This window comes from Stylophora pistillata, chromosome 11 (assembly GCF_964205215.1).
Source record: "Stylophora pistillata chromosome 11, jaStyPist1.2, whole genome shotgun sequence".
NCBI classification, from domain to species: domain Eukaryota; kingdom Metazoa; phylum Cnidaria; class Anthozoa; order Scleractinia; family Pocilloporidae; genus Stylophora; species Stylophora pistillata.
In genome coordinates, this window is record NC_142529.1 from 5,744,544 (window position 1) to 5,769,123 (window position 24,580).

A 24,580-nucleotide genomic window follows, 5' to 3' on the forward strand; every position below is an offset into this window, starting at 1 on the left:
GAAAGTGTCTCGTAAGATTTCGAAAAATCAAGGTTTACTGTACTGATTCACAGAGCTATGTGTCGGAGTATTGCAACGTACCGCTAAATGATCTTTTTACGTAAATAAAACAAACTGTTGACCTCAAAACACACCTCCTCAACTGTGGCAGCCATTGTCGTCCACGGAAACATCGTGCGCGACAGCCGATTACGTGACCTCCCTTGATCGCGCGATAAATGATAAATTATCGCGAGATAATAAAAGTTATCGCGTGATAATTTATCATTTATCGCGCGATAATTTATCATTTATCGCGCGATAACTTCCATTTATCGCGGGATAATTTCCATTTATCACGCGATAATTTATCATTTATCGAGCGAAAATCTCCATTTATCGCGCGATAAAAAAAAATGTGGCATGTCCCTTACTTCTTATGAGCAGAGTTTTTTTTCAAACTTGGCATGAAAAGAACATTATAAGAATACTTCATTGTTTTAAAATACAACGTAATGAGAACATTAGAGAATATCTAAAACCATATTAACCATATTAACCATGTAAGTGAAAAAACTCTAACTAACTTCTACTTTCAACACACTACTGCGAAAACTTCAAAACTGAGTTTTGAAGTTTTCGCAGTAGCGTGTTGAAAGTAGAGGTTAGTTGGATTTTTTTCACTTACATGGTTGATATGGCGTCAAGTAATACTTTCTTGGCTTCGATAAGTAGAATTTCACAACAATATCTAAAACACATTTCAATTAGAATATTTTTTTTCTGTACTTGTAACGCAACTGAAGAGTTTAGAAAATAAATGCGAAAAAGAGCATAAATATATTACACTAAGTTAGCATCTAATATGTAAACTGAGAACAAAAATATTGAGTTTAGAACATATTTATGTAACTGGAGAGAAAAATTGCTAAACGACATTTTTTGTCCATTTTGGCGCTTCTCAGCTTACGAAACCAAACAGAAATCAACTGAAATATGTTGAAACATGAGCTACAGCGCAGAGCACTCTGGGAAGTATGAGCAAATTCCAGCTTCTGTCATCTTCAGTTACGGGACTATAAAACTCAGCCCAGGCAGTGTGATTGTTTTGCACGGACCGCGGACGATACGGCTACAAACTATACAAAGACGAGCTTGAATAGTGAGGAATCAAAGATATATTTTTTCGGATGAGCGTTTTCTTTGAAATGGCCGGTCAAGAAAAACAATCGTGATCGCATACCGTGACACACTCGATCGATTCATGGCGCAATTTAGTCTCGAACTTCGTTTCCGGGTAGCTTTTCTTGCTGTACTTCTTCCTCTGGCTTCAGGTGAGCACTATTTCATTTGAAATATATTAGAAATAGATTAATGTTTACATTCAGGGTGCTTGGTTGGAGATTTCTTCTAGTTTTGAGTACTGTAGCCTAAGGCTTTCTCGCACGGTCGCTTCTTAATCCTCATTGCGGACAGCATCAATATAAGTAAGAAATAGGGTCCCTCGGGATTTGCATTTTTTTAATTCAAATGTCACCTTGAAAGGAACGGTACAGTTGAAAATCCCTCTGCATTTATATCAATGAAGCTATAGACAATCTAATGAGGTAGAGACATGTGCTTCAATTTCATTAAACATCACTAATAAATTATTCTACTTGTTCTAACTAGCTTAAAACAAAGCTTTTTATAGTTCCAGTGATAGTCATTTGTTTTTGCCAATGTTTCTTTCATTAAAGAACTGTACGCATAACAAGGTATGGATGAATTATTCTAAATTATGCCTCTTCCAGCATAGATCTGTTAACTCAGCTATTCTGTTGGATCAGCCCAGACATCCCTACCTTGCACCTCAGAAACTACATATTTACACTAAAAGAGAACCTCTCTTTCCTCTAAGAAAGCCAGTTTCAAACCCACTTTTCTCAGATTTAAAGAGGCAGTCTATCTACCCAGTGCACCACAACAGTGTCTCTAGAAACTAAAATCTTTCCTTGTTTTCTCTAAAAGTGGATACCTTCGGAAATGATAATTATATTCAAAGTATTTCGAATGCTGCAGATTTGATCATTGAGAACCATGTTACCCCTATGAATGCTTTTAAGCATGTGATATCTCCCATCAGTGTCACTAATGAATCAAACACTATAAAGTTATCAGAATAAAGGAAATGATTGCAGACTCAACAAGCTCTGGATTCTTAGAAAAATTCTTAAGAATTCATAAGAGCACAGTGCGCAAAACTTGCATACTGATGTTAGGGTGTAAAGCTTAATAAGGACTGACATTTCTTCTTCATTTGTAATAGAATTGGTAAATCATTTTGGAAGCAGACTAGCTCTAATTTTAATTACTGTTTTTTTTTTTTTAAGTCAGGGAAATTGTTTTTATAAAGGGCTAACCTCATGATTTTCCCTTTTCAGGATGTATTTTTTATATTTGCGTTGTAGCTTCCTGAATAAACGTTATGTTATGTTAATGGACATTATATAGTAGAGGTAACTGATACAGACACATATAATTGCCTCTCACAGCCAACCCATTATCCCTTTTGCTATAATTATCAGGAATATGTTATAATGCAAATGTAATTTTGTTTCTACAGGAGCTTGTGTTGATTTAGATCTTGGAATGGGAAGGGGAACAATTCCAAACAGTAATATAACTGCTTCTTCTGTACAAAATGCCACCACACCAGCCAAGAATAGTCGACTGAACTACAAATCAGGATCATCATGGTGTGCAAGAACAACTGACACCAACCCATATCTGCAGATTGATCTACAGACACTTCATATCATCTGTGCCGTGTCTACTCAAGGAAATTCTCAAGCAGATCAGTGGGTGAAGAACTACACACTACAATTTTCCGCAAATGGGACAACTTGGACAGACTACAAGGAAGGTGGACAAGTTAAGGTATGAAGGAGATACAATGTGAGAGATAAATTAACTGCTCAAAAAAATGACAGCTATTTTTACAAAAATAGCATAACTTGGTTTCTAAGTCTGATATGAAAGAGTATCTTACAGGTGAAGTGATATTGAAGTCTTGTGCTAAGAATTGTTGATCTTAATGCTATTTACACTTTTAATATTTTTGTTCTCACTATTTTCTCAACTTGCCAAAAAAATTATTGATGATGAGTTGACTATATTTACTATTTTGAAGTTTCTGAGAGGAAATGATGACAGGAACTCAGAAGTGAAGCATGTTGTTTATAAAGTTTTAACAAGATATCTGCGATTCTTGCCAAAAACACACCAGGGTGGGGTGTGTATGAGAACAGAGGTGTTTGGAGTGGAACAAAAGCTTAGTGAGTTTGGAACTTATACCAGGAGCCCATTACCCGGAGCTTCCATCTCAGTTTTACCCATGAGTCAACCCTGTCCCGTATCTTTTTATTTTTAAAACTGAGATATTTGCGGGGGTTCTTTAATCTTTCCGCACTTTCCGCCATTATTGAAATAATTTCGTGCGGCCTGCAAGTGACGCAATAGAGACCACAGCTCTCTTATGATTGGCTATTTTAAAAACATGTTTTTCTTGTTGCCATGTTCCCACCAATAACATAGTTCCATTTCCTGCCTTTAAAAGCACACACAACCCACAATTCCTCTATTCGCTCCGAGAAAGGGCTAACACTCGGAACATCAGCTTTTATAATCGTAACGGTGGCCAATTATTTCAACTTTGTTGATATATTCAAATTATTTCATTACCCCCACCGACGCAGCCCCAAACAGTTTCTTTAGAAACTATCAGCCTTTATTCATTTATATTTTAAAAACACCCGTGAAAACCGCCATGGGAGGTGCTTCTAAAAATAGAAAGAAAAGTGACAGGGTTGGCTCAGAGGGTCAGTATGGAAGATGGAAGCTATGGGTAACGGGCTCCTGCTTATACTTATTTTTGCATGTTTGCCATTATCACAGTGCTCGAAATTAAAAAAAAGTCCAGGTTACTGACCCTATTTCAAAAGCCGGGCAACCAAAGCCATGAATTTGGTTGCCCTGATGATTCCTTGGTTGCATGGCCGGTAGAAAATCACATGGCGGTCAAGCTTAAACTAGTCCCATAGTTCTTAGTGTGCAGCAATGGTTTTCGCGGAAGTCTGGGTTTAAGTTATGGTATATTCAAAATGGCGTCTTTGATCTTGATCACCTCCAGACAAGAAACTTTGTGAGATACAATGAATATATGAAGATCATATATTTTGAACTGCGGTATTAGATACGTATGATGCACGATCCTCGCAGTAGATAGCGCTATTTATGCAATAGCGAAAATCAGACCTGAAAAAAATCAGGCCTGTACGGGACTCGAACCACTGACCTCTGCGATACTAGTGCAGCGCTCTACCAATTGAGCTAATAAGCCAACTGGGAGCAGGCCGTTAAGTTGACTCGTAATAAACCCGTGAAAGTGATAAATGAGATAGAATGAATATATGAAGTTCATATATTTTGAACTGCGGTATTAGATACATACATACTGGGTTCCAGAACCTACAGTATATAACATTACTATAATTATAATAATAATAATAATTTTACGTATGATGTGCAATCCTCGCAGTAGATAGCGCTATTTACGCAATAGTGAAAATCAGACCTGAAAAAAATCAGGCCTGTACGGGACTCGAACCACTGACCTCTGCGATACTAGTGCAGCACTCTACCAATTGAGCTAACAAGCCAACTGGGAGCAGGCCGTTAAGTTGACTCGTAATAAACCCGTGAAAGTGATAAATGAGATGCAATGAATATATGAAGTTCATATATTTTGAACTGCGGTATTAGATACGGTATTTTTCGCTATTGTGTAAATAGCGCTATCTACTGCGAGGATCGTGCATCATACGTATCTAATACCGCAGTTCAAAATATATGATCTTCATATATTCATTGTATCTCATTTATCACTTTCACGGGTTTATTACGAATCAACTTAACGGCCTGCTCCCAGTTGGCTTGTTAGCTCAATTGGTAGAGTGCTGCAATAGTATCGCAGAGGTCAGTGGTTCGAGTCCCGTACAGGCCTGATTTTTTTCAGGTCTGATTTTCGCTATTGCATATAGAGCGCTATCTACTGGGAGGATCGTGCATCATACGTAAGAAACTTTGTGTTTGTCCCTTACATTTTCCTACCTGGCAACGTTTTATAAAATTTACAGATATCCAAAACACAGGAAAACGCTTAGTTGAGGCAAATTATTATTAACTTCACACTACCGCACATTAACAAAAGAAAATCTTCATGTAGGTCAGGTGCTGTTTATGGTTAATTTATTTTCTATTTTTGGCTGGGTTGTCCGTTGTTTTTTTCCCCGCACAACCAGCCTCTTAATTTTACTAAAAATTGGTTACCCAGGCCAGTAAACTTTTTGGTCATCTCGGACAACCGGACGACCACTAATTTCAAGCACTGTTATCATATTATTATTAATTAGTATTGTATAGGGTAGTTTAAGATTATTCTTTAAACAAATTTGTCAAACCTACTGTCTGTTATATATTTTGATTTGGTGTGCCTCTTTTGCTTGTTATTTGGATAATAGCTGGTATGCATGTGCCTCTGATTGGCTGAAAATGATTAAGTGCATTTTTTCAAGTTAATTAAGTGCAAAGTTGTAACAGACTAGAAGTGCAAAGTTGTAACTGAGTGTGTATTACAAATAGCACTCATATGCACTGTCCCTACAAAATTTTGTTTGTCTTCACTTACTATAATGCCTTTTTTTTGTGTAAATAATTAATAAGTATAATATGTCATGATTTTGTGTTAATTTCTGTTAATAATAAGCTTGTAATTTTTTTGAAAGACTACAGAATTCCTCTTGCCACACACTAGCCAGTGCAATTTTGTTTGCAGATAGTTTAAAAAATCTGCTCATGCTCATAGTAACACTGAATTGGACTCGATCAAAATCATGTTAATACCTATACTAGTACTATACTGTACTTTAATTGGCTCAAATTAAATGGTAGATACTTGACTTTTATGCACTCATCAAAGAAATCCAGGCACTTGTGATAACCTGTTATTCTTATGATGCTCAGTGTTGAATTGTTTAAAAATCCACCACAAGAAACTTCATTCTGAACTTTAATAAAATCCGGTTATTTTTTGTTTGAAGTTCAATTGTAATTTTTGCAAAGTGAAATGCACATTGAAGGGCAGCACTCAACCAAGATGCATTACAGGGGTATAAGTAGCCATTCTAAGCATTTTCTGTTTTCTGTTTTTTCTACATTTTATTATCTAGGTAGGCTAGGGTTGATTTTATATTATTATCCTTACAGGATGTTCTATGCAGGCCATTGGTGTAGCCAAGAGTGACACTATTCCAGACAGCAGCTTCTCAGCCTCGTCAGAATTTCATTCAGTAAATTATGCAGCTAAATATGGTCGCCTAAATAATACAAAGTCATGGGCACCTGACGGGAACAATAATGGTAATGATTACCTTCAAATTGACCTGCTGTTTGAGTACGTCATCTGTGCTGTAGCTACACAGGGAAATCCAAGGACTGGGGAGTGGACAACAACGTACAAGTTTCAATTATCCCTCAATAGTTCAAAGTTTGTCACCTATCATGAAAACAATGCTGACAAGGTTGGTTTATATGAACTTCAAAGTTATTTTAAGTTAGACAAATAGTTCACTTACAGTCAGTTTTTGCAGAACTGTAACATCATGCTTGCCTATACCTAGAGAAGAAAATTAATTTGCTTTCTCGAGTCATTTCTTTCCTAAAGTGGCCACCTTTCCATCATAGCAGACTAGCCATTTTCTTGACCCATTTCTAATCCTTGTTTTACACTATTACAACAAATTTTTAATCATTACAAGAAATTGGTAATTCAGGTTTTCTCAAGATTGCTGTTCAAGTGGCTTTGGACTGTATACATGAATGATGGTCATGTTTATGTACATATTAAAAAAGCCAAAAGTAGCTCCTACAACACACCGATTCAATTTTTTTAAGTTAAGAGGAGGGAAACGGAAGATGTGTCAACTAGCTTGGTCAAGACTCAGCCTCAGTTATCTTTTAAGTGAATTACAAACTGTTTCTAGAACACCCATAATTGTTCATTCCAGCAAAAACACAAACCTGTGTGCTTACTTCATTGCAATTTCTACAGTTTGCTCTCAGTATCCTGTATATTTGTTATTAAGTTTTCATCATGTGGACTTTATTACTATAACCATTACCTCATACACCACTTTCATAAATGGCTGCCGGATTCATATTCTTTTGTTTAAATTCAAATTAGCCTCACAAGCCTCGCTTGAGATAATGCATTCTTTTGAATTTTGAACTGGAGAACGAGGCCAGAAAGGGTAATTTTAATTTAAACAAAAGAATATCAATCCGGCAGCCATTTATGAAAGTGGTCAATAGCTTCACACTAATGTGACTGTGTTTTATCTTAATAAATCAGGAAATGTTCAAAAGAATACAGAGGAAATATCAACTACAGTAACTCATATTACCCACACAGAAATACTAGCAGTAATCTTTGTGTGCTCATTGAAAAGATTAAAAGGTTTAACAAAAGAGCTATTAAGTGTCTGTGTAATAGGAAAATAATTTTATGATAGTTAATGTGATTTCCTTCTAACATTTATGGAAACATCATGGACAAATATACAGTAACTGCACGTAGGGCTGTGAATATTAATGCAAAATGTAGCTTTCGTTCAGTTAATTCTTAGATTATATAGTTGAAACCCTTAATTGGTTGTTCAAACTGTGTCTGATTAATCATTTCAATATTTTCTTTCATCTACCTTTTCACTGTTATTATTCAGAACATTGCATTAATCACTTTTTTACACTTGAGGGAGTATATTATTTGATTTCTGTGGAATCTGCAAGTCCCTTCTAAAATATCTGTATTGTTTTGGTGTTTTTTCAGACCAATGCCTCTTAGAATCTCTCACAAATTACATTAATTTACCTCTCCCTCAAGTATCACCAAAAATGACATTTGAAGTTCTAAAGAATACATGATCACATACTGATTTTGTACTTCTTTTTTTAACAAGTGGAAGGAATGAGTCTTTCAATATCATTACAGCCATTAGAGGCATTTACTTAAACAAATCTCCATGGTTCATGTTTCAATCATATTCCATCAGTTTTAAAGCTCAAAGTCTCTGTTTATGGAATGGCTGATACTTAAAGTTGTTAATGATACAGTATATTAGAAAAAAAAAGTGATGAAATTATTTCAAATTTTGCACCACAAACCACAGGTCTTTCCTGGAAACTCCAATCAAAATGGCATTGTAAAAAACAGTCTTCAGGAAGTTGCCATTGCAAAGTTTATCCGCTTTCAGCCAACAACATATCATTCCTTTAAAGGTCTGAGAGTGGAAGTTTATGGAATAATTCTAACTAAAGGTATTTACTTGCTTTACTTGTGTTGGTAATTCAGCTCCCCCTGAGACAAACTTATCTATTTGCCAGAATCTGCTAGAGTAAGGTTTATCCGCTTTATACTAACAAATTCCACACTCTGGAAGGTTCTGAGAGTAAAAGTTTATGGTCAGGAATAGTTCCAATTGAAGGGTTTTTTTTTTCTCTTATTTTTGTCTCCTTTTGAGGCAAAAATGAGATCACAATGACCAATTATCTGAACAAGGAAAGGATGCATGGGTAAATGATTATTGAGCTAGATCAGAGTTAAATACTCTTAATTAAGTTATGAGTGTGCCTTGGTTGGATGAGTCTTTGTTTTAGTGTTATTTTAGAGCTGCTCATCGGAGAATTTGACTATGACCACATACAGCTTTATATACATGAAATGTCACATTTCCTCCTCTGAGATACTGCCAGTTCACTTTTTGTGTAATTGAATAAAATTGAGATCATGATTTATACCAGGTATATGATACAAATTATGTGTTGGTGTAATATAATTTATGAATAAAGGCTGATAGTTTCTAAAGAAACTGTTTGGGGCTGCGTCAGTGGGGGTAACGAAATAATTTGGATATGTCAACAAAGTTGAAATGGTAAATCGGCCACTCTAACCGATTAAAAAAGCTGACATTTCGAGCGTTAGCCCTTCGTCGGATAATATAATTTATAATAATGTTGAATTCAGCCAACAAAATGCCTATCTTTAATTGTGTAGAACATCCCTACTCTGATGATCCCTGAGTCATTGCTCTGATGTTAATATCTTGTTATCTTAGAAGTTCGCATTGATGGTTCAGTCTTTGTTCCTTTCTTAACTTCACATTAAAAATCAACTTAAGAGTAAAGCACACATCTGGCTATATTTATTTTAGTTCCATCACAACCTCCTACTGATTTCAAGTTGACTGTGAGCTCTTCTACCAGCATTATGGCTTCCTGGCAGTCACCACCAGTCCTTGCCAGACATGGAAGGACCATAACTGGTTTTATACTGTTCTACAAAAAGAAAATTTCTGCTGTGCCAGCAACAAAGCTGAATATAATGGATGGATCAACATTAAGTAGGAATGTCACTGGGCTTGATGAATACACAGAATATGAATTTCAAGTCTTGGCTTATACTTCTGATGGTAATGGACCAAAGAGCCCAGTTGAGGTGGAGAGAACAAAGGAAGCTGGTATGTGAAACAGAAAAATTATCACAAATTTTGCTGAAATCAAATCAATTGGACCTGCAGATAAAGTCAAGCAAAGAAATGATCATCCTTGGTGGGCTGCAATTTCAACCAATTGCAGTAAAAAGGCGGAAAAAAATTCAGGCTTTGAAGGGATTCAAACTTTTGCTTCACAGATATTGGTTGGGTGCTAGCTACTAGCTATAGCTACCAACTGAACTCGGGTCAGCTGCAGGTTGGGAGCAACTCAATTTTAAGAGGATTCCTTGTTTTGTAGTAACAGTTTCAAATAACAGGGTCAGTTAGGCATTAACTATCACACTTTTTAAATTCATAGCTCCATCACGAGCCCCAAGCAGCTTCAATGTGATTGCGGTTACTTCTACAATTATCACAGCATCCTGGCATTTACCACCAGCTGACTCTAGAAATGGAGTGATTAAAGGATTCAAATTGTTCTACAAAAAGAGAGGCTCTACTAGATCAGAAACCTTGCCCATCAACAATGGAACGGCATTTAGTAAAGATGTCATTGGGCTTGACAACAACACAGAATATGAATTTGAAGTGTTGGCCTTTACTTCTGTTGGTGATGGACCAAAGAGTCCTGTTGTGGTGGTGAGAACCAGGAAATATGGTAAGAATTCTCAACAACATACAACAACAACATCAAAATAAAAGACTTATGAGCTGACTGTTAATGAGAATTTCAAGCATAATTATTCTAACAGAACTTTAAATTTGTAGTTATTGTATATATAATTTCAACTTTTTCACTTTTACATTAATTTGCAGTAACCTATGTGGTTCTTGCGAGTTGCTACTATCCAAGGCTTTGTATTATAGTTATCCATGTTTGGCCAACAGATCAAAAACATGTAAAGGTTTTTTAGACAGTGAAAAGTTATAGCACTCTGCTTTTGTACAGGTATTATCCCTCTTTTAACATCTCAGGAACTTGAGGAAAATGGAAAATAACCAAAATGGATATTGTAAAAGCTGTATATCACCTCTGTATGGTGAATGAATAATGCTCATCTTACTACTTATTTAAGTGCTGAGTTGAGTGACTGCTTTGCTTAAGACAACAGATGACAAGTGGCATGGATATCTAAGGGCTACCACTGTGTCAAGTGAGGCCTAAGATGAAAATATGACTCCCATAGCTGTCAAATCCCGGGAAAATAGCCATGAGCTCCCATAACAGGCTAGGCTCAGTCTTTCTTAACTGACTGTAAGACTACATGTAGGTCTGAGAGAGCCAAAATGAATGTATAAGTGCTTACATGTAATTATACCCTTGCATGTACACCTTTGAAGCCTACATGAATGATTTTGTTTCATGGTCATTAACTTTGTAATGTTTAAACCCTTGTAATTTATAGGAGGTTGTGATGAGTTTAATCTTGGTATGGAAGATGGAACAATTCCAAACAATACAGTAACTGCTTCTTCTGAACAAAGCGCCAGCACATCAGCCAAAAATGGCCGCCTGAACTACACATCTGGATCATCATGGTGTGCAAGAACAAGTGACAGTAAGCCCCATCTACAAATCGATCTACAGACACTTCATATCATCTGTGCTGTGTCTACTCAGGGGAATTCTCGAGCAGATCAGTGGGTGACGACCTACAGACTACAATTATCTACAGATGGGACAACTTGGAGAGACTACAAGGAAGGAGGACAAGTTAAGGTGAAAAATAATAATTATGTTCTGCATAAAAACCTTTGTCCTTGATAAATTGTTCCACTGAATTTATGTCTGCAATCCTTGAAGCCATGATTCCAGGCAAGTATAGGGAAGGTTGCAATATTCACTCTCAATTACTTTGCAAAGCTGCCCCAAAAGGTGGGAAAACTGAATCAATCTTTCACACTTGTGAAAAAATGGTATCTGAGGCTTCTGATTGGTCATATGAAATGTTTCACTAGTGACAAAAATCATTTGACCACCGGGATTGCTTCTGATCATCGAAGAGAGATGATTTTTATTCAATGACTTTGCACTGAGTAAATCTCAACACTTAATTTATTGTATGATAAACAAACATGACGGTTGGATGACCTTTAAATTGTGCCCTGAAATAATTGTGCAATGAATGTGTGATCCAATGTGTAAGAAACAGATGCAATCACATTTGTGGAAAAAGAAAAAAAATTGGCTACTCTTAGTCAAACTACAGTTAAACCTGTTGAGTTTTCATCAAAATTTACTGAACATTCAGCAAATTATTTTTTTAGGTGGAACCGAGACATTGTTTCCATCCATTGTTAAAAATGTACTTACACTCCAGATGAAGACCTTCTATCTTTGACAAGCAAAATTTCCATCAATTTACGTATAAAAATGAGTATTGCTTGCCTCCAATTAAAAAAATCTTACTCAAAAATGAGCCTTAAAAGACTGTTTTTAACTTAGGAGCCCTGAGAAATGCTGTTGTCATGCCGTAGTAATGACTGACATTTCAAGTCAAGCTAGGAAGAAGTCATCAACAGAGTCAAGTGAAGAGTTGTTGTCAGTCAAGTGTGATAATTCTGTTTGTAGGTTCCGAACGGACATTTCATGATTTTAACGTGACCCAACTCTTAGTTGTTATCAGGCCGAGCAAATGGTCTTGTTTGGCCATGTGTTTGATGATTTTGTTCTGAAGATTGTGAATGTGAATCGTTTTCATCGTATCGATTTCAACGAACATTTCTCAGTTATTTTGAGAAGGAACCCTCAGATTGTCTGTAATTGTTCGACATTTCGATTTATTTGAGCTTTGTATACTTTCATTTTGCTTTATTTTGCTTCGCGTTTGCAAGTTTGGATTGTCTAATTCTACTTTCAGAAACATAAATTGTATGCCATTTATCTCGATGAACCTGGATTAAAGACTCTAAAATTTACCGATCGATTCAGTGGTTACACTGTTTTGTGTAGACTGGTTGGTCAGTTTAGCCACATTGTTATTTTCTATTAGACTCAAGTTGAGAATGTTAGTTGTGATGGATATCAGTAATATTAAGTGTTGCATAATCAGCAATTCACGCCGCCATTTAGATTTATCACAAAAGAATCGTTGCTAATTAGTGTATATTGTAATGTGACCGTAATTATACGCAAAATGCCCGAAGGTATAAAACACGTGAATTTTGACTCTACATTTATTATTACTTGAATTAGTGTGTGCGAAAATAAAGAACCTTATTTTTACAGGACCGAGTAGTTAACATATGCTCTCTTTGGTTTGTTTCTTGTGAAATCGTGATGGGTGAGTTGTTTGTATGGTGCCGACTGGTAGTAGTTGACACCCGCAGAAGGGAGTCTATTCTAGGTTCTGGTAAACCAGCTAATTCCAGAGTCAGTTGTGGAAAATAGCTTGCGCAGTAGGTTCAGTAATGTGATTGTTGGGTCACCTTTTCTATATAGTGGCTTGCTTGTGCTCATTCAGTCTTGTTCTGAGCTTTCTACCTGTTTCTCTGGTCTAGGAGGCTTGGGAGTCAAAGCACTTGTTCTTATAAACCACTCCCTCTATGTTCTTCAGTTCATCCATGTCTTTGACAATCATTTGTATCGGACATGGTGCAGTGATGGGTTTGTAGGTGACGTGGATATATATTGAAGGGTTATAGTACTAGTAGATGTGTAGGGGTTGCAGTGTTATCACCGTCAGGGCTATTTGAAATTCTCTTCTGATGAGCTGTCTGTCTGCACACTAGTCACGCTCATTGTGGTAGAGTCCTAATCGTCTCGGCTTTGCATGATGAATGACAAACCAACTGGACAGAATGATGTAACATTGCCAATGGATCAAAACTCACCATTCATGACCAACCTATGTCACTTATGAGATATTTTCTTTGTTTTGTTTTCTAGGCTCTGAGAGGAAATAATGACAGGTACTCTGAGGTGAAGCATGTTGTTTATGGAGTGTTAACAAGATATCTAAGATTCCTGCCACAAACTCACCAGGGTGGGGTTTGTATGAGAACAGAGGTGTTTGGAGTGAAACAAAAGCCAAGTGAGTTTGGAATTGTGTGTTTCGTGATTGTTATTTTAGCTACGACTTGTTTTTGGCCAATTTAAGATACTCCATTGATCTTTGACAAGGGTTTAAAGCAACTGCATGGTCATTTATTCTTGATAATATGTGCTTCTTATAAGACTTATTTGGACAACAAGCCAAAATAATCTAAACTATTGTTTACATTTATGTCGTCATTAAAAACACCAAGCCATGCGATTGATCATTTTAACTAATTGTAATTACAGCATGCCCTTTTTAAATGAACTATTTTCAAGTAAGAAACTTAATTTTCAATCAAGGGGAATTTATAGTTAATTGGAAAATGCTGAATTTAAAATTACTGTCACTGCTCAAGACTTTAATTTGGACCTTGAATCTTCTGAAATTTGAAATCAATATATCACATGAAACTTTGATGAATTGAAATGCAAACTAATGGTTTTAAAATTATAGACAAGAAACCAATTAACTGAAGGTGAGATTGAACTGCAGATCACACACTGGTTACATTCCTTTGATTATCTAATTATTTTACTTATTTTGGGAAACAATTTGAAGGCTGATTTTCAATGTTTATCTTGCAGTTTGTAACATGGAGGCCATTGGTCTGGCCAGTGGTGGTGCAATCCCAGACAGCAGTTTCACAGCCACATCATTTTATGATGATAGATATAAATCTTATTATGGTCGTCTGGATGCAGATGAATGGGGTTGGGCACCAAAGACTAAGACTAATCCTGCTGACTTCTTACAGATTGACCTGCTGTATGAGCATTTTATCTGTGCTGTGGCTACTCAAGGAAGTAAGGGATACAATGAATGGACAACTGAGTACAAGATTCATTTATCACTCGATGGTACAATTTTTTCCGCTTATAATGAAACTAATATTGAAAAGGTTGGTGTATGCGAAGGTTATTTCTTTTATACATCAAGAGGTAAAATTAGCACCGAAGCACCCATTGCTTTTTGTGACTACTGCCTCCTGTAGGAGGCGAAGTAACATAATTTATGTTGTCGAGACGAATGAGTGAGTGAGTGAGTTAGTGAGCGAGTGAGTGATTGTAACAATGGAATTTCGATCTTAACCCAATTATGACCCGATGTTAGCGGCTGCTACCTACTGTTTTTTCTTTTTTCGGAGTATCCTGGTAGTTCGACAATCGCACTCAATGCACAGTTGGGCTCTCTCCTTTTGTGATTTCTGGCTTATAGCCACCAGCACATTATGTTTTTAGTTCTTGCCATGACACTATCGAAGACAGCAGAGGACGATAAGCATCTCACAATCATTTCAGGATTGCACACAATTCTAGAAACAGAAGCTGTTCCTTGCAGGAATGTTGAAAGGTTTGATCGGTGCATCATGAAACTTCAAATTATATTTTTCTTTTAATAACAGAGAGCATTTTTACCGTTTAAGCAAATTATGTAGATCCGAAAGTAAAATCTTTTCATTTCTTGTAATTATTGGTCGAGAGTCAATTAGACAATATATTCTTGAATCATCATTCTCTTGTGGAGATGGGTACTCACAGATGTGTGGGGTGTGGAAGGTTTTCTGTTTTGCAAGTGAGACAAATATTCAACAGCAGTTCCTTCTAACGTTATTATACGATCTCTTGTTCTTTTTTTCTTTTGATGCTATAAAAATTGTGCTTTACCAGTAGCTACAAGCAGTCTTTGACTGTTTTTTCAAAAGGAGGGAGGTAAAAGGGGTGTTCACTTTCTCAACACATTTAGCCATCATATTTTCTTTCAAAGTGAACATACAACTGTTAATGTTTTATACAGGACTACGCAGTTCCCACCAGTAGGAACATGAATCTGTGTGGCATCAAAATCCCGTAGTTGTTAAGAAGTAAAAATTATGTGGACTTCATACTAACCATTACAACCTAGCTAGATAAAGTGATGTTACAGTACTTGTTTTCACAAAAATTAACGAGATATTTTAAAACAGTACACATGCTGGGAATATAACCAACAGTACCCCACAAAGCTATACTAACTTTATCCTGAAAAGTTTCTTGTTTAATTTTGATAATTTGCTTTGGACATCAAAGACACGTCCTCATACAGAACTCAATGGCTCAGGCTTCATTGACAAGCCACCAGCTCAAAGTTACCTCATGGATTATTTCATACTTTTAGTCGTTAATGATACAGTATTTTTATTATGAAATCTTTAGTACTAAGCAGTAATTTCACTTTTTACACCATAAACTACAGCTCTTTCCTGGAAACTCAAATAGAGATGGTATTGTGAAAAACAGTCTCCAGGAATTTGTAAGTGCAAAGTTTATCCGGTTTCAACCAACAAATTATCATAATCGGAAAGTTCTGAGAGTGGAGGTATATGGAATACTTCTAACTAAAGGTATTTGTTTGCTTGTTTATTCGTACTTCTGTCTAAAAGTACCCTCAATCATAACCATTACAATTTCCTCAAATGTGATAGGTCCATTAACTGCTTTATTTTTTACCAATAATTCTGTGATAGAGTTGTTATCAGAAAGTAAAATCAGACAGTTGGCTGTAATCCGACAACTGTAGTCGGCCAGTTAAAGCAGCCAATCTTATTAAGTCCCCTCAGGTAAATCCACCAATCAGAGTATTGATTATAGTAACTATGGCAACAGCCACCTACCTTACAAAACTGGAGAATTTCCAAAACGGAGGAATTTTTTGCATTCAAAAATTTCTTTATAGGAGATAATTTCTCAAATGTATTTGTTTTTTCATACTCGTGACTGACAAATCGGAGTTCTGGTTTACTGTCGTCCACTTTTGTAATCACTTGTTTCATGACAGACTATAAACTGATCCTTCCTATTGATTATGTTTCCAGGTGTCCTTCCACATAAGGTTCTGTCAAACCCGCAAAAGTAAAACCAGAATAGGTCGTGTAGACAGAAGATTATTGGCAAATATGAAAACAAAACGTCAGATACAGCGGTAAAATGCTCTACATCGCGTTGTAAATTCTGGAACTTAGTAGGTTGCCATGTCAACGAAGTTCTTAATCTCATGTCACGAACTGCGTCTTCACATTCAATATAGGAAGAATATAGGTCTAATGTGTAAATACAATCAACGTATCACGTGATCTTTCACACTACTTTTTCTACGGAATGCCTCCTCAGTGTACTATTTTGGTTAATTACATATCCTTTCTGAATTACACATCCATCATCAACTAAGAATGGAAGCATGCATGATTTCTTGTTATTTCTTTCAGTTCCATCAAAACCTCCAACTGCTTTCAAGTTGACTGCAAGTTCTTCTACCAGCATTACAGCTTCCTGGCAGTTACCACCAGCAATTGGCAGACACGGAAGAATCAAAGGGTTTAAACTCTTCTACAGAAAGAAAGGGTCTGGTGGGGCAGTAAACACCTCTTTTATTAACAATGGGACAAAATTACGTAGCAGTTTGTCTGGGCTTGAGAAGTACACAGAGTATGAATTTCAAGTGTTAGCCTTCACTTCTATTGGTGATGGACCGAAAAGTTCTGTTAAGGCCGAAAGAACAATGGAAGATGGTATGTGTGAGATCAGGGACAGTGGGAATCTTTTAACTTTATTTTGTGAACTGTTGCATGTTCATCTTTGATGTCCTGACAATCACATTGTAGATAACCACACACATGATGAGGCAAGTATAAAAGTAAATATTTATGAATTAAATGATTTCTCTATTAAACACTTCAAAATATAACGGTTACTTTCCCCTGTTATGGCAATCACATTTCCTAAATTTTCAAATATTTTTTTCCATCAGTCAAATCATGCAATGTGGTGATTGTGTCGTACTGATAGGTTTTAGAAAATGTTTCTACTTCTTTGTGTAAAGAACTACACGTACATAGTATTCATTTAATAAGTAACATATCAACCTTTTCTATGCTATGCCATGAGGAGGAGAAACCATTTTTCAATCAAATTTATTTCATAGAAAATGAGATAAAATTGGGAAGACTCTGTTATCCTCCAATAATTAGGTGTTCATTGTCACTTATGAAGTGTCAATTGAAAAAGAGTGAGAAGAAGTCTCGTACATTAAAAAAAAAGAGCTTTCTCAACTGTTCAAAACGATGATAGTTTCCTATGATTTTGGTCCCACCACCTGGGAAGATTGGAATAAATGATATGACCTGTACCAGAAGCTCCTTCACAACCTCCTCCTCTGTTAATTGTCACTGTGAACTCTTCAACCATGAACCTGTATTTATTTCATTCTTAAACTATCCCCAAGGAAGCGCCAGTTCTTTAAACACCCAAATAGAGGGGCAGCACATCCCTACATTACACTTTTTCGATATACTGCAACAATAATTTTCTTGTGATAACATACTTTATTACTACATGTACTAATCTTCTATGTCATTCTCTTCGTGAAAATCACATTTTTGTTCTTCCAGCTCCCAGTGCACCTCGGTTTTTGTCTTCTGTTGATGTGCCACCCAGCAATGTGCATGGCCCTAGAATAACATTGTCCTGGTGTAAACCTGCAGAACCAAATGGAGTTTTAAGAGGTTACACCTTGTTTTATAGTCACGGTGGAGTTGTAACAAGAGAGATTTCTGGTATAGACAAAGGTGCATTGAATCACACAGTTGATGTGTTGGGTGGAGTGACTTATCAGTTTCATGTCAGAGCTGTGACTATTAAACCTGGACCAAATGGGACAACAACTGTAACTGCCAAGGAATACAGTGAGTTCTTTACATTTACCGTTACGACATTTCGTCTGCACTTAAACACATTCACATGCATTACAATATTTAGTAGTGATTTTATCGTGGTGATCCTTCATGTTCAAAATTGATTCGATTTTTAATTGCTTTCTTTTGTCTGTTTGATTTGATCTGTTTACCATGAAAAGCTGTATCTTGCACTATAGAAAGAACCGCAAGATACAACTTTTAATCCATATGTTTAGTCCATCAAAGCTCTGACATTTTTAATGCAGTATAAATCTTGAATTACTGATAAACTCTACTTTTATCACAAGTTTAAGAGTTGATGTTTTAAGCAAGGCATAGTAACCTGGTTTTCTTAGCTGTTTTTCTCTCTTTTTCTTTGTTTGTTTTGTTTTTTCTTTTTACTCCGTCATCTTTAAATATCTGTTACAAGTTTTATTTATGAGTAATATTCTGAAAAATATTCTTTTGTCATCCTGTTGCGCGTTGGTTTAGTCCGAGAGTAATTTTACTTGATGAAAGCTGTTTTTCGTATTTTTTAAATAGAGCCCAGTCGTGGACCAGAAGCGGTATCTTCTTCTGCAGTGAACTCCTCAAAAATCAATGTAACTTGGCTTGGACTGCCAAGAGAAGTAGCCCATAGTGATATCATAACATATGAAGCTAGGCTCAGTGTGCTGGAAAACTGTAAAGGGATCCAGTCTGCCTATCATTCAACCATTAACACATCTACAACTTATGTTCTCGTCACTGGACTCTCTTGGTGTGCCAAGTACGAAGTGTCTGTTCGAGGCTACTCTGCCGCGGGGCCTGGACCCTACAGTAGACCTGTAATGGTGCAGACACTAGGTAAGTAAGCCTGTGGGTAGATGTATTGAGGAGATTTGATCAGAGGGCGTTAAACAATAGGGTTGTAGCAACTTATGATATAAACGTATGGGAAACACAGGGAAATTACGTAACTTTTTGAGTGTGTGCTTAACAGGCACCTGTAACCTCACACGTTCTTGTACAGAGTAATATAAGGATTTCGTTAGATTTACCTGTCTAAACTGAGTGTAATGTTTTAATAGCAATCCTACCGGAAGTTGTCCTAGAGGAAGTTCTAAGACATTACAAAGGATCATGGATATTTGTATGGGCCATGCTTTCCGGTTGTCATGGCGGATGAATAGAGACTAGTTTCGTTTTATAGTTTAATCTGGGTTATTGTGCGGCCATCAAAGTGACATCGTTACTCTGAGCCTTCTTTCCCTTTTCCCCAGCTGTAGTGTGGTCTAAAGAAACACCATCTTCGCCTTCTCATTTTGTGCATTTAAAAGAAGGAGGAATTTCAGCTAAAGTCACGCTTCCACGTTTTCCTGGAAATGCAAGGTATGATTGACTATATGTAGTTTTACGTTTACTTTGAGAGATATTTGCACAGGAGTAGGCTTTCGTCTTGCTAACGAATGGCAAAGGAAGGACTTGACACAGAAAGATGTGGCTCAGGGTTAGGGTTATTTTATCTTCTACTGTAATCATCGACATCCTGTGTATTGTCATGTGTCAAAATATAATGCAAAGTAACTGTAACTAACAAGTAACAATTGGCACCACGAGATACTGCTAACACTAGTAATATCCTGTAGTGTATCTTGCAGATTTTTTCAAGTTATCATCATTACAATTAGCTCAAACTATACTGCAGTTGTTAAACCACCGCAAAGATTTACAAAACAAGACATGATGACGTATGAAGAAGCGCATAAATCTTCTGTTCCTGCGGCTTATGTCGCTTTTCAGTTTGGAGGAAATGATTTTGATGAAAATCAGGAATTTGTTATTGGAAACGGAGTGCAGTCCAGCGATAAAGAAAGGAGTAAGAGAAGTGGTGGTGATCAGTTTTATTACAACAAACCACTGCAGCTGAATACAAACTACAGAGTGTTCCTCCGGGCTTTTGTTTCCGAGGTATCTTAACAAACTTTTATCCTTAGGAAGGGATTTTCTATTCATTCAGTCAAAGAACTGAGTGAAAATTCTGACTCATCCACCTCTTCCTGGTCATCATCTCAGGTGTCTCAGGAACTTCCCTCTCCTAAACTATTAGTTTGCCGTTTTTTTACCTACTCTTTGGGCTTAAAGAATGGAGTGCTATAACAGCAGCTTTTAGCAGGAGCTCTGAGTCACCGTGCTATAACCAAACACAGCAAAAGGTTACACATGATGATTAGCTTTTGTGATTGTATTTTGCAGACGGTGTATGTCTCTAGTAACTTCGTAGCCATTGACACCAAAGGTATTGTTGTTATGTGTTTGTGTGTTTTTGTATACTTTTCTTTGTCAGAGACATCTAGCATCTAGCAACCAAGTTTACCTCAATATTGTCTAATCTGTGAGTATTTTATTGATATAAGAATGCGATTCTGTGTTGTTTGTCTTCCTGTATTTGTGATGAAATTGAAGTTTTTCTATCAATTGAGGGGATTTTATGTTATTTTTAGTTGGGAAGAGAGAAGCTGCAAAGCCTTCATGCTGCTTTGTATCCTGCACTTTGTTAAGGAATGACTCTACTCCATCTTTATCAAAACTCAGGTAAACCTACCATCAAAGATCTCCCAAAAACAACCATTACAGCAATTGGCAAACTGGTAGTGTTGACCTGTGAGGTTAGTGGAGAAACTAAGGCTTCTGTAACCTGGACTAAAGATGGAGTTACTAGTATACCTCGCGCTCAGTTCGAGAACAACTACAAAATACTTATAATAAAAGATGTTGTTCCTGGTGACAGTGGTGTTTATGAATGTAAAGCAATAAACATGTTTGGAGAGAGCCGCACAGCTACGACAGTCATTGTCGCTGGTAGGTAGAAACTTTGCTACATTTGCATTAAACATTGGGTAACAATGACAAGACTAAGTGTATTTTTTTATTTAGTTTTGTTTAGTTAGAGAATTAAATAACCTCTACCAAAATAAATAACCAAGTATGGTTCTTCTAAGCGATACGATAATCACCCTTACTAGGCTCAACCTTACCCCAGCCACTTATTAACAAGTCATTGAGGATTTAGTGTGTGTACTCAGTACTAACCAAATATTAGAAGTTTGTGATTGAACCAAAAGTGAATCGTGGTAGTGTCCTCAAATATTTGTTTCACCCCAGCTCCGTTGGCATGAGCATGGTTTTGTCTTATTTATTTATTTTTTGGTATCATTACGTTTTCTGTTTTTCTCACACAGTTCCACCCAGAATTATCGGAGAATTTTCCCCTTCCTCAGTGATATGTGAAAAGCAAAGTCCATGTTTTCTCTCATGTCAAGCAGCAAGTCATATTCCGTTAAACTACTCCTGGACGAAAGATGGACAATTTCCAACCGGTGATAACATCAAATATATGAATAACAGCCTCATTGTCACCCCACAGGTTGAAGAAGATTATGGGGAGTATGTTTGTCACGTTGCAAACGCCTTTGGCTCAATATTGTATGAAATCACCCTACTCGATAGTGAAGGTAGAAATTTTTTCTCACATTTCGAACGTGATCAAAATTTTCTTTCAACAAGTTTTAAGTGCTTAGAACTTTCGAGTCCGGCTTAGAGTTTTTAGGCTTCTAATTAGGGCTGTTTAGACAGTTTTGAACGTGTCTGTGAATGTATCAAAAGCAACATTATGTAGTGGTGTATGTTGAAGTCGTTGTTCAGTGTGAAGTTACGTTTTCTTTCTCCAGCTAGAAAATTGTTTTAGTGCGCAATACAAGTCGATCATTCCGTATATCAAAATTGGCCTGTCAGGTTGAAACTAAGTCAAAACAGAGTTATATGCACCAACGTTGAGAGGGCTCAAGGCTAAAATATCTCTGTTTCCCGTAATGGTTGGTTCGAGATATCTGGAGGTTATGTAAGTGACTTGATAACGAGATTTCAAGTTAATAGGCATTCAAATTTACGGCGTACAATGAAGTACGACCAAGAGATGACACAACAGAAAGTTTGAAATTATATTTATGTTTCGTGCATTAAAAAACGTCCTATTTGATAGGTTGGATCAACTCTAACAAAAACATCAATGCATTAAAACATAGTAACTAAGAAATTTTCAATGTTTGATGGCTGGTTCGAAAGTCGTTTGTTTTCTTTTACTAGATACAGAGAACATCTTACTTGCCATTGTCATCGCATTGTCTTGTATTGTGTTCGTGTTGCTCGTTATAATTTGTGGGCTGATATGGCAGCGGAGAGGAGCTGTTCCCAATAAAAGGATACAGAGCAAAGAAAAAATTGACTTCGATGGTGTCAAATCTTTACCTGATCAACAGTCAAGTGACGATCAAGCGTCAGACCCAGGTACATATATGGAACTCAAATCCAGGCCTTCGAACCAGGAGTCTCATGTTCCTTCTATGTACCAGTCGTTACAGGAAAAACTCGAGAACCCCGGATATTATAATATGGTGCTTCCTGAAGAAAATGGTGGGAAACAAAATGAAGAAGTGTATGAGGAAATATGATAATCCCAAAACTTATTTTGTATCTGTTTTGTTCAGATTATCAATTCTGTTTTATATGTTTTGTATGTATGATCTAACGGAGGACGACGCACAGATGACGTCACCATTGACAGCGGCTTGCCTCTTTACTGTAGAAGACAATTGGATTCCATGTTGCCGTGAGTGTTCTATAATACGTCGCAGAAGAAGTCAAACTTTGTTAAGAACGTCAGTGCCACACTAGGCTGCACTTCGTGTGCTACTGTTTTGTCCTGACTGCATTTTGACGTCATCCGTGATCAAAAAACGGAAAAGACGCGCTGCAACATCCAAACGGCACTTCGGTTCGTGACACGCTTCTTGTTCTAGTCTCGCGAAAAGAAGCGTTAAGTAATTGGGCAATGGAATGAAATCGTTTGAACTGTCTTCCTCCTTCATTCAAAATTCATTGTTAAACTTTTCTTATATTTTACTTGTATCTTTTGCTTTTGATGTCTGTAAAATATACAGCTCGATCATAACCTTTAGTTATAATCCTCGGATGAGGGGTAAATTAGATTTATAACTCTGGGTGAGGTTCCCAAACTAAACGAAACCTCTTAACAGATAGTCACCTTCGCAGCCGTTCTTTGGGCTCGTCATGCAACGGGGGAGGGAGCGTTGCGTGATGAGCGTTGCGTGATGAGCGTTGCGTGATGAGCCCAAACAACGGCTGCGAAGGAGACTACTTAACAGGCAATCACACATAACTTCGTCGACTTGGCTTGACGAATCCGTCTTATCAAATGTGAATTAATCTGTATAGGGCGTTAGAGTCAGTGTTACGGCATGAAAATTTGAATTCCAATAAAAGTGTCGTCTGAACCACTTGTTAAAATAAGAGCCTTTAGATAAATGCAAAACTTAATAAAGTGGTATCTCTTTCACTCATAGATTACCTTTTAAAGACTAAAGGTTCTATTTTTTTAGTCGTTTATTGGACATTAAAGGTGTTTTCGATCTATTTTTATGCACAGTAAACTCTTTTCAACTGTAAAAACAATATGTTGCTTTGCTCTCTTTAAAGCAATTGAAAAAAGCTGGGTTACAGAATATTGTTGGGTGTTTGTAGGTAAGAGAATAGAATATGATAGATTATTTTCACTCCTCAAGATATCTTTTAGATTCCAGATTATTTACAAATAGAAGAAAATGCTGGGAAAGATTGTTGCAAGGCAATAACATCTAAATAGGTACTAAATGTAAAGTAACAGAATAGTTGTAGCTAGTAGAATAAAAGGTTTTCACGAAAATAAGTGTTTGATCACTGTAGACTCTCTTTTAAACCAGACATTCAACGTAAAACTGCATTTATTCAATGTACAGCTTTAGCGCCAGGCTTATCGCAGAGCTACAGTTGCTTAAATATTCACCGCCCATCTACTTGAACTGGGTTGTGCCCGCAACGCAGCTTGTAGCAAAATACCGTCGTGAGTTCGGATGTATTGTCATCCTGTCATGTTCTTCATCCTTGATTTTTTACGATTGATTAGGTATCCTATTTTCTTAATTTTGGGACTTTGCATGCGCGCTAAACGTGAGTAGCACGGCTATGAGAAACCACGAATGAGACTCTAACTTGGAACATTACAGTTTGTCGACATCATTGACAAGAACTTTAAACTTGTTGTGTGGAAATCCCTCGGCTGGTAACTCTTCAAGACATTGCATCACTCTTGTAGCCTAATAGTGCATTCTGTTCTTGCTATTAATATCACATTAAGTCGCGGATTACCTCACGCTTCGTCAATATGC

The 24,580-nt window shown here is 36.7% G+C and overlaps 1 protein-coding gene across 4 annotated transcripts; it reads left to right on the plus strand.

The window, feature by feature from the left end:
• Positions 1-1,037: 1,037 nt before the first annotated feature.
• LOC111324014 (protein sidekick-2-like) lies at positions 1,038-24,018 on the plus strand. Of its 4 annotated transcripts, XM_088737382.1 has the most exons (21): positions 1,038-1,313; positions 2,585-2,898; positions 3,152-3,296; positions 6,286-6,599; positions 8,247-8,394; positions 9,288-9,593; positions 9,928-10,227; positions 10,976-11,289; positions 13,459-13,603; positions 14,194-14,507; positions 15,842-15,989; positions 16,851-17,153; positions 18,033-18,326; positions 18,861-19,163; positions 19,580-19,688; positions 19,946-20,267; positions 20,553-20,595; positions 20,892-21,158; positions 21,539-21,811; positions 22,443-22,643; positions 22,890-24,018. In XM_088737382.1, exons 1-21 carry the CDS (start codon positions 1,244-1,246, stop codon positions 22,967-22,969), a joined length of 4,713 nt encoding a protein of 1,570 aa, XP_088593508.1. In that variant the 5' UTR covers positions 1,038-1,243; the 3' UTR covers positions 22,970-24,018. The 4 variants fall into 4 exon arrangements, with proteins under 4 accessions (XP_088593508.1, XP_088593506.1, XP_088593507.1 ...); XM_088737380.1 differs by having other exon boundaries at positions 22,443-24,018; XM_088737381.1 differs by having other exon boundaries at positions 19,958-20,267; positions 22,443-24,018.
• Positions 24,019-24,580: the final 562 nt, after the last annotated feature.

What these genes read in the sequence shown, in the direction of transcription:
- LOC111324014 (XM_088737380.1), top strand. Translation starts at nt 1,244, where the DNA reads ATGGCGCAATTTAGTCTCGAACTTCGTTTCCGGGTAGCTTTTCTTGCT. An exon ending in AGGAAGGTGGACAAGTTAAG is followed by an intron (nt 2,899 to 3,151) that starts GTATGAAGGAGA and finishes ACTATTTTGAAG; the next exon opens with TTTCTGAGAGGAAATGATGA. An exon ending in TGGAATAATTCTAACTAAAG is followed by an intron (nt 8,395 to 9,287) that starts GTATTTACTTGC and finishes TATTTATTTTAG; the next exon opens with TTCCATCACAACCTCCTACT.